Source organism: Salvia hispanica, chromosome 1 (assembly GCF_023119035.1).
Source record: "Salvia hispanica cultivar TCC Black 2014 chromosome 1, UniMelb_Shisp_WGS_1.0, whole genome shotgun sequence".
Lineage (NCBI taxonomy): Eukaryota > Viridiplantae > Streptophyta > Magnoliopsida > Lamiales > Lamiaceae > Salvia > Salvia hispanica.
In genome coordinates, this window is record NC_062965.1 from 5,506,491 (window position 1) to 5,517,469 (window position 10,979).

The 10,979-nt window shown below is 36.1% G+C and overlaps 1 protein-coding gene across 9 annotated transcripts; it reads right to left on the bottom strand.

The window, feature by feature from the left end:
* Window positions 1-7,972: 7,972 nt before the first annotated feature.
* LOC125201379 (probable F-box protein At1g14315) lies at window positions 7,973-9,749 on the bottom strand. 9 transcript variants are annotated; one of them, XR_007172892.1, is made up of 4 exons: window positions 9,533-9,749; window positions 9,005-9,312; window positions 8,884-8,931; window positions 7,973-8,787 (listed from the first exon to the last, which is right to left on the bottom strand). XR_007172892.1 is itself a non-coding variant. In XM_048099462.1 (3 exons), exons 2-3 carry the CDS (start codon window positions 9,293-9,295, stop codon window positions 8,144-8,146), a joined length of 1,056 nt encoding a protein of 351 aa, XP_047955419.1. In that variant the 5' UTR covers window positions 9,296-9,312; window positions 9,533-9,746; the 3' UTR covers window positions 8,050-8,143. The 9 variants fall into 9 exon arrangements, 4 of the variants coding, with proteins under 4 accessions (XP_047955419.1, XP_047955421.1, XP_047955420.1 ...); XR_007172891.1 differs by having other exon boundaries at window positions 7,973-8,810; XR_007172889.1 differs by having other exon boundaries at window positions 7,973-8,810; window positions 8,884-9,312.
* Between the last annotated feature and the right edge of the window lie 1,230 nt (window positions 9,750-10,979).

Here is a 10,979-nt window from a genome sequence, read left to right on the forward strand (position 1 = left end):
GGGGATAATCGCAGCGGAAATTGCAAAACAAATAAATCCACATAAGAATCTATTTAGGTGATTATGTGGGTCGATTCAATTTCATGCTTGAACATGTAGAAACATATAATTGCGCAATTAATCACATAATTTAAATTAAATTATGTTGTTGAATACTTACAACAATGATTCTCCAAAGAATCGAAGTGGCTTGCTACTTCTCCACGTGTAGATCTTGAAGCTTGATTATGAATGCAAGACCAAAGATCTTCTAACCTATGACCCTTAACTCTATAGATCTAAATTCCTTGTGGGAGGAATCTCTTAGAAATTATAAGAATCTTGAAGGAGAAGACAAGAAAGCCAAGTGTGGAGGCTAGGGTTTGTGATAACATTTGTCTCATCTCCTTACATTCTTATTTATAGAGTTTATGATGGGCTAGGTTAGGGATCTATGGGGCTTGGATTGGGCCTCCCCAATTGGACCTTCTTTACTAATTAAATTATAACCCATAATTTAATATAAGGCCAATGGAATATTTCTTGTGCCACTATAGAAGAAATATTGACCGCCCATCCAATCCGTGATTACAAGCAATCCGGGTTAACCTCTTTAATATATTATTTCCCGTGTCTAAGACTTTCTATATCCATTAATTAATTTGTAGTCTGCTATAGACTTTAAATTAATTAATATCTTTATTTCCAAGAGTTTGTCTAGTACGAGATGTATATTAAAAATATACTTTTCCTTTTCTATTTATTCTTGGATTAAATCCAAACCGGCCGGGTTTCCGAATAATAGAACTTCTCTCGAACACCTCTTGGGGATATAGTCAAACCACGCAGGCACACGATTCAATGTAATAATAAAACTGACACCATACTAGTTATTAATTACTACTACCCAAGATATCAGGAATATTGGGTTACGAAAAACCCGCACCTATTGATAAGTCAAAGCAGCGTATGATTAAATAACGTGTGTCCTATATTATTACAAAGATTAGGAAATATTAAATCTCCAAGACATCGTCTTACAGTAGATAGCAACAAAGACGTGTCTATACTTTAGATCCATTCAATGCTATACCACACCAGTGTCACTAGTCATTCTCAAGGTAAAGACGACTTTTCGGATGGACACTGCAACCTTTCACGATAGGTAGCCAAAGCCTATCTAGGTTGTGAAAAAGTTTTACTTCTACAAGGTACCGGTTGGGCCACCTACTGTGATGACCTGTTCCACGACCCAACCTTCAATGTAGAAGACTTAGACTGATTTTACTTTCCGGCGCTTTAATTATATAATTTAATATATAATTAAATACGGTCAATACCCATTAAAGTAAAATACACAGTATGAAGAAAACATTTATTATTCTCATTAAATGAAGAGTGTTTACAATATACAAGCAATTTATCAAATTCAAAAACTCGAAAAATGCTTTTTAGTATATATGTTCCAACAATCTCCCACTTATACTCAAAACATGCTTTCGAGTATACTACTGTCAATTTTCTTCAATTTCTCCCACTTATAGAGAAAGCAGGTCTGAGTCTTTAATGCATCTAACACCTATCCCTTCCATATGACGATCGAACGTCCCACCCGAGAGGGCTTTCGTGAAAGGATCAGCAAGGTTGTTTTCTGTTGCAATCTTGACTACTTGTATGTCACCTCTCTGTACAATCTCCCGAATGATATGATACTTCCTCTCAATGTGTTTGCTTGCCTTATGGGATCGTGGTTCCTTTGAGTTTGCAACAGCTCCAGAGTTATCACAATATACCGTGATGCTCTTGGGCAAACTCTGAATCACACCCAACTCCTTTAGGAAGTTCTTGAGCCATACAGCCTCTTTTGCAGCTTCAGAAGCAGCTACATACTCGGCTTCCATGGTCGAGTCCGCAATGCATTTCTGCTTTGCACTCTTCCATATAACGGCTCCACCTCCCAAGGTGAACACATAACCAGAAGTAGACTTCCTCGAATCACGATCAGATTGAAAATCTGAATCCGTGTACCCCATCGGACATAGATCAGATGCCTTGTAAACTAGAACATACTCTTTAGTCCTCTTCAGGTACTTGAGTATATTCTTTACTGCAGTCCAATGTCCTTGGCCAGGGTTCGACTGATACCTAGCCACCATGCCTACGGCAAAGCATATATCAGGTCGTGTACACAACATAGCATACATGAGACTTCCAACTGCCGAGGCATATGGAACCTTTTTCATGTCTTCTATCTCTGTATGTGTCGTAGGACACATCTCCTTTGATAGATGAATTCCATGTCTGAAAGGAACGAAACCCTTCTTGGAATTCTCCATGCTAAAACGTTGTAGTACAGTATCGATGTAGGATTCTTGAGACAAGCACAACATTCTTTTCTTGCGATCTCTGATCACTTTGATTCCTAGAATGTGTCCCGCATCTCCCAAGTCCTTCATCTCAAACTGGGTAGACAACCAGTTTCTTACGGACGACAACATCTTATTATTGTTTCCAATTAGTAAGATGTCATCCACGTAAAGTACCAAGAACACCACATTTGCACCTTCAACTTTCTTATATACGCAACTCTCTTCTGGGCACTGATCAAAACCAAATGATTTAACAGTTTTATCGAAACACATGTTCCATGCTCTGGATGCTTGTTTGAGTCCATAAATGGATCTTTTAAGCTTCCACACCATGTGTTCCTTGCCCTTAACCTCATAGCCCTCGGGTTGTTTCATGTAAATGGTTTCCTCAAGACTGCCATGCAAGAAGGCGGTCTTGACATCCATTTGCCAAACTTCCCAGTCCATGTAGGCTGCGATGGATAGGAGAATCCTAATTGATTTAAGCATAGCGACGGGTGAGAAGGTCTCATCATAATCGATGCCTTCTCTTTGGGTATAACCCTTTGCCACTAATCTAGCTTTAAACAATTTAACCTTCCCATCCGGACCTCGTTTACGCTTGAATACCCACTTACTCCCAATGGCAATGCTTTGTTGGGGTTTGTATACTAAAAGATGTTTCGAGCGTACATGCCTTTGTACAGTCAGCTTGTGCATGTATACGAGAAACGCCACGTCCACTTGTTTACCTATTTATGAGAATAAATAATATAATATAATGGTTTATTATTGAAATATAATAAACAAGTCTAAGGCTTTTTACTAAGAAGGTCAAGTAGGGAAATTCGATGAATCTCCTCATGAGTTTTCCAGTAGGGGACTTGGCCAGATCTAGTAAGAAGAAAAACGTATTCACAACCTATATAGGCTTTGGCTACCTATTGGTACGGTTGCGGTGTTTGTGATAATTCTCTCTTACCTAAGAAGAGATTAGTAACACCGGTGTGGTAAAGCACTGAAAGGATCTAATCCGAAATGTATTCTTTATTGCTATCTACTGAAAGAATATATTTAAGAAAGTTTAGTATTTTCTAGTCTATGATATTAATATCAATATTGTTTATTCAATCAAACGCCACTTTGACTTATCAATATGTGAGAGTTTGTACGTAACTCAAGTTCATGATATCTTGGGTGGTAGTAATTGAATAACATGAAGGTATTGGAATATTATTTCATAGAATTCGCGTGCCCAGTGTGGTATGATTAAATCCCTAAAAGGGTGATCCCCAATGAGGTGTTTGAAAGAGGAATTTATTATTCAGAAATCTGCGCAGTTGGAATTTATTCCACGAATAATAAATAAAGTTTCAAACTAGAAAAACTCTTTGGAGAATTAATTTAATTCTAGTCACATAGCAGACAAAAGAATTAAATTGACGGATCAAGATAATCTTAAACGCGAGAAATATTATAAAATAAAATGGACCCAAGTTATTTGTAATTTGGTGATTTAAGTGGGAGTGCAATATTATTCTTTAGTGGAACAAAATAATATTCCATTGATAATATATTAAATCATGGGTCATTTGATTTAATTAGTAATTTATCTAATGGGTGAGCCCAACACTTAAGTCATTCCATGGATCCCCATCCTAGCCCAACAAGTCCATGCTTATAAATAGTGTAGAGATGGGAAACCCTAGTAAGCACTCCACACATCACAAACCCTAACCCTAGCCGCCATAACCGGCGCTCTCTCTCTCCTCTCTTGCCTCGGTTTTCGTGCCTTGGCACGTGGGAGAATTAGGGTTTTTGTTTTTGTTCTTGTTCTATCCTAATTCATAGGATTAGATCAAGACAATTTCGTGTTTGTGATTGGGTTTTCCCTAGATCTCTTCAAGACTATTATTGATTATCTAAGATCCGCCCACACGGATGGAGAATCAAGGACTAGGGAATAGGTTGGAAGATTCACGGTCGATAAACCAAGGATCTCCGGGTGGTGCAGCTAGCAACTTCGATCCTATGATGGATCAAAATGAGGTAACAATCGAATCTACATCAAATTGCATGATTATGTGTTTATTTGATGTTATATCTATAGATCTATGAATATTGCATGAAATTGGAGTCGAATGCATAATCAACTAAATAGATCCGTTCTAGGACCTGTTTGGTTTCCGTGTCTTCCGCTGCGGTAGTCCCAACAATTAGTACCTGCACACTCAAGTAGATAGATCAGTAAATCAACACAAGACTCAAAGAGTCTAAATCAAATCAGAAAAGGAGACAAGAAATCAGAGATATGCGGATATGGCTCAGGTCACAATGTGACTATGCTCTGGGCCAAGGACCTCCTCAATCACACTGATTTATCCAAAGGAGCGTAGTGAAACCGTCTGAATCAGAGATCTACCAAGACCTCACTGATTGCTACCAACGTTACCGTCTCAATACGCACAACCCCCTTTCACCGAGAGAACCTCTCTAATACTCACGAACTCACAAATCCTCACAAGAACACAATGAAATCGCCTCCAACTTAGCAGATCCAACAAACAAGTTAGACCTAGCGCTGGACTTCGCAAGGCCACCGAAGAGGTAACCTCTGCTAGTGATTTCACCGGTTGAAACACTTTGAAAGGCTCAGAGAAACAATCAAAGAGAAGATCTCAGACGAAGAATGGAAACCCTAGAAAAATCGTCAGAGAGAGAGAGTTGAAGAGAGAATGAATGAGAGAGTCTAAGAGACTCCTCAGTTATTACTCACAAAACTAACACACTCAACATCCAACGACGAGGAGGGGCGATTTGCGTGGAGTTGCAACGTGGCAGCAATCCAACCACTCTAGAGAGTAAGGCAGCGACCAACCGGACCTAAAGCTTTGGGCCCAGAATTAATAAGTCATTGGGCTGAACACATCCAAGCCCAAGACACCATTATTCAGATATGGTCCATTAAGTCTCACATAACTGATCCAAGAAATACATCCTAAGCACAAATACAAAAATGTTTGCCGCATCCCACTTCTGTAAGGTTGCACACCAACTTCCACAAATGCCACTATGCAACTTGAAGCATGCCAAGTAGATATTCCTGCTTAGCTCATATAATTTTTTTTCTTAACTATCTAAGGCATCAAATGCAAACTAAATGATAGTAATAACATTATTGACAATTCTCCAATTTTAGACAGGTTCTTATTCTTAAGTTATAGTTAGATGTTGCTCTCTCTTTGTATTTTCAGATATCACCAAATGTTCTAACTCCTTTTTCAAATACTAATTTCTTCAACAACCTTAATTCTTAAGCTGCCGGAATATTAAAACTCAATGTGACGATGAAGTACACATGAGATAAAGCATTGGAACTTAAGATTTAGGCTTGAAGGAAACATTTTATCCTTAAATACATGTATAATCTACAAGTTCTTATCAATATGTATAGATTTCCAATGCATGACATATATATATTACTCTACGAAAAAATCAATTAAAATCTTATTATTGCAATTCTCAGATCCATAAATTCCAAATTTTCCGATTCAGGAAATATGAGCAAGATTGCAGATAAATATAAGTGATATTGTTTTAGACAAAAATAATTCATCTATTGTGAATGAGACTAATTTGCATTTGTTAACTTTGAAGATTTTAGATTGTAAAGATGATGTTCATATTTCAATATTTATGTACCACTGGTTCGTTGTTATCATTCTAAGTTAAATTCCTAGTTATGTATATTTATGTTTTTGGAGATCAAATTTTATTGAATATTGTAAGTTTTTTTATTAAGTAGTTTATATTCCTTATTGTTTCGTACTATTAAGTAGACGTGTTGTTAAAGTTTGATTTTTATGTTTTTATCTTAAATTTGAAAAATATTATAATCAGCATTTGTTTTTGTAACTTCTTAAAACATGTTTTTATATGATATCTATACTGAAGTGTTAGTATATATATATAGGCTTCGTCTGTTCACGGTAAGCGACATATTTCTCTTTTTTTATGTCTTACTCTAATTAACACACTTTTTGAAATAGAAACATCATTATCTTCACTTTATCTTCCGTCTTACTTTATTTTTTCCCTACTCAACTCATAAAGTAAAATTTTATAAATTCCAGTGCTTAGTAGGAAATGTTTTACTTGGAATGGGATGGGTAGAAGTACATTTCTTTTTTTAAAGTGTACATATGATATTATTTCTTAATTATGCTTAATCATTTCAATTTGTATTAAATAAGTGAAAATCATATGACTCGTGCATAGATAATACTAGTTGGTCAAAAGGCCGCCGCAAAAGTTCAAATCAATTTTCAAGGTGGCCGAAAAATGAGATCATTGAGAGAAGCATTGTGACGACACTTCGTTCCCTAAAATCACATGGAGAATCATTAAAATCCAGCGGATTGTGTGGTGTGTGGATTGTGTGTGTGTGAAACTTAACTTCAAAAACTAACCTGAAACGTAAATAATATAGACGTGAATTTTGAATGTTCTAAGATATATTGTGTATTGCACTTAGAACATCTTTATTCGTCAACACACATTATATAGCACATTGACTACAACAATCATATTACACGGGTCGTATATCTACTAGTAAACACAAAAATACTATGCGTACCTACTATTTTAAGAGATGCACAATTCATTAAATACTACCTTCATTAAATATATACAATAGAAATAAATAAATAATATAATTAAAATATAAATTTCATAAAATTAGTGGAGTACATAACTTTGGATAAAATGAGTACATAATTGAGTGATTCGAAATAACTAGACTAAAAAAAATACATTTGTGGATTCGGTATTTTTCCATCTGTTCCAGTTTAATTTCTTTTGCATTTTCTTTCTGTTAAAGATAGATTCCTTAACCGGCACCGGCGGCGTTAAAGCTCAGCAGTGAGAGAGGATTCCTTAACCGGCACCGGCGGCCAGGAGGTGATCTCCGTGTTTACTTAGAGGGGTTGGCCGAAGCAGAAAATGTTCAAGAATGTATAAAGCAAAACCCGTTCGGCCAGAGGCCCATAACGGAGAATAATCTTTCCCGGGGCTACTATTGCAAGGTTATTGCAGCAAACTCCACACCCACGAGAAACAGACATTGGCAGCCATCAATCATGAACAGTAAGTCTTGATCCCTACACCCCACACGTAAACCACAATTCTGCCCAAACATAGATTATCTGTTTGGTTATCGAAAAGCATCAGCGTCTCTCTATTGCTGCTTTTGGTTTCTCAATAATTCTGGACTTTTTTCTTCTCTAGAATAGTTATAGTGTATGTTCCACAGCTCTATGTTTGGTAAGTGGATGGTTAGTTCAATGTAATTTTAGTTAGATTTTTGTATGATGAGCTTTGCTAAGCAGAGCACCCTTTGAACTACAGTGTTTTGGTGTATGACGACATGTCGTCTGGCTACGTTGCAAATAGAAAGAATTGTCCCTTATTTAATTTGATCACCGAATTTCTTTAGTAAAATTCAAGAAAATGTTCCTTGAATCCTAAGGCCTTGCAAAAATAAAAATTAACTATTAAATGTCATAGATAAATAACTAAAAAAACCTAATAAAATAGTAAGAAACAGCAAACAAATATCATATGGTCATAGAAAACACATTCAAAGATAAGGAAAATATTGGCCATTGGCTTTCTTCATAAGCTCAGCCCTACTTAGTTATCATCTCCAAACATTTGCATCAAATTCGACGAAAGCATTCAAGCATAAACACTACATATGCAAATACTTAGATGTCACCACTTTCACAATATCCAGTAACTATTCAAATAATGCAACCCTAATAAAAACATAATGACTGAACATTGTGAATTCCCAATGTTTTGAGTGATAAAAAGCTAGGGATGTAAATAGTGGTGCTAGGAAAGTAATAATAGCAATATTGTTGAAGAAAACCACGTACATCATAAGCTTCAGTGTTTTTTGAGTAGATAAATAATCCACCATGGCCAGTAAACAACAATTCACCATTCGTCAAAACTTTGAGCGGAGTGGTATAGTATGTCGGTGATTTGAAGTCATATTCCTTTATCCAAGAACTTGCATCTCCATAATTGTGCATCTTCCAAATTTTGGCAGCATTTCTAGGATATGATGTATCGCATAAACATAGCTGGTCCTCTAAAATGCATAGCCGATATCCCAAATATAAGAAAACCGAACGTTTATCCTCAGGATGAATCAAGATACGCACATCAAGGGATGGAAGAGGAAAACTGGTAAACAACTCTGTTTCAAGATCAAAGCAACAAACTAAAAAATTATTCTCTAAATCACAAGCAACCCAGTGAATATTTCCGTTTAAAAATACAGCATAATCAAGTGATGGTCTAAGTGTAACTGAGTCCCACAATGGCTTTGTTGTAGGCAATCTAGTTGTCAGTGGTGCTAGGATCCTTCTCCACGAAGATGCAGATTCTCCTCCTAGAGTGTACACATGAGAAAACCTAGATTCATCAACACATAATATCTTATATTGTCCACTTAATTTGCTCACTCCAAATCCATATAGACACCTACGTGTAGGTAGAGGAGGAAGCTCAGTATATTCACAAGTCATTGGGTTGGCTATGAAAAGAATATCACGATTATCATCCAATCCATCCCACAACAAAAGCAAACCATTAACTGAGCTAATTACCAAACGATGGTGAGAAGTTGAATAAGGGGGCCAGTAGAATTGGAAAAGTGGTTGGCCGTCCTCATCAGCGACTGCATACCCCGTCATGTCTTGATTAACAAAAGCCATGAATTGTTTTGGAGTCGCAAACTGATCCCCTTCTATTAGATTGCGCCATGACTTACAAACGCACCTACACCTCATAAGGCATCTGATCGGGAGTCTTGTAAGGAGATTTCTCCATATTTCTTGCGGTATCCAAATTTGTTGCAAATCACATTTCTTGCAAGTCTTGTAAGGATCTCTCTCCATATTACTTTGACAGACGGCTTATGAAAAGTAAGAATTAATTAGGGATAGGAACAAGAGAGTTTCGTACATATTTATCCTATATCAAATCCTAATCGACATGGAAATAAATTGAATCCAGAGTATAATTAAGGAGGATAAAATTCACATCAAATCCTAACACATAGGAAGAAGAACGTGGGCCGAAGAAGAAAAATTGGGCCTTGCAAGGAGAACAACAATTCATGTTGTGTAACTAACCTTCGATTCTTCGCCGCCGGAGATCGGACTAGAGGAGTCAAGGCGCCGCCGATCAGGCTTCAAAACGATGGCGGAGGGCTCAGAAGCTGAACTCTGATATCGAAGAACGGATTTGGCGATGGAGAGGATTGGAATCTGAAATCTGGATGCGCGTACCCTAGCCCCCAAATTCAAGATAATATGGAATTTTAATTTTTCCTCCTTTGCTGTGTAGTCTGGAAAACGACGTCACTTTGGCTCATATTACATCCTTTTCTCTGGCGGAAACTTCTAAGGGCCTTTCCTTTCCTCCTCAACTTTATTTGCTACTCCCTTCCCATTAGAAATGCAACGTTTTCCTTTTTGAATTGTCCCACTAAAAATGAAACGTTTCCTAAAATGGAAACATCACTCTTTCTACTTTTTCCTCTCTCTTACTCCCTCCGTCCCGGCTAAAATGACACATTGCTTAGCCGACACAGGATTTTAGGAGTTATTGGTTAAAATGTTTAATTGGAGAGAGAAGGTGGGTGTAGGTATTAAAGTAGAGAGATGAAAATAGATGGATATTTTAATAGAAGTGAGAAAAAATGGTTGAGTGTATTAATTGGAGAGAGAAAGTTACCAAAAAAAGAAATGTGTCACGTAGTTAGGACAAACTAAAAAGGAAAACGTGTCATCTTAAGCGGGACGGAGGGAGTACTTTACTCTCTCTTCATTAACTCATAAAACAACACATGCATAAAATCCTGTGTCGGAAATCAAATATTTCATATTTATTGAGACGGAGGGAGTATTTACTTCGCATATCAATTCATCTATTTGATGCAATAAATTATGTTTATTACTCTCATTTCTTTACAAAAATGCAACAAAAACTCACATTAAACAAGTTTTAAATGATAAAGTATTATGCATCTTACAACAAGTTACATAGTAAATTATTAAAATAAAAATATAGATGAACATATATAATTATGTTTTTAATGTCTTTAAACTTTAAATTGGATTAGATTTAATTAACATAAATTCGTTTTATTTTTAACTATATTATATGTACTCCGATACACCATCAGTAAACATAATATGAAATATGCCAGGAGTTTTTGCTATTAATGAAAAGATTCAACAGATTTTAATTTCCTTTAATTTTATAACATGTTAAATGCACCCACGCACATTATTTAAAGTTCTTCTCAACAAAAGAATAAAGAAAAAAATCGACAAACATAATATGTTATAATCAACAGTAATGAATCTGATTTACATAAGTTATAATCACATCGCAGTACCATATGTTGTAATTTATAAGTAGAAAATAAAAATTGACTTCTATTCAATATTTTATTGGAAGCTTGAAAATTGTGAGTATTATTTCATTTGAAAGTTGAAATATCAGAACTAACTTGCAATTAACATAATCTAGTGTGGATTTTGAAAGACCACAACTGAGTTCTTAAAGGGACGA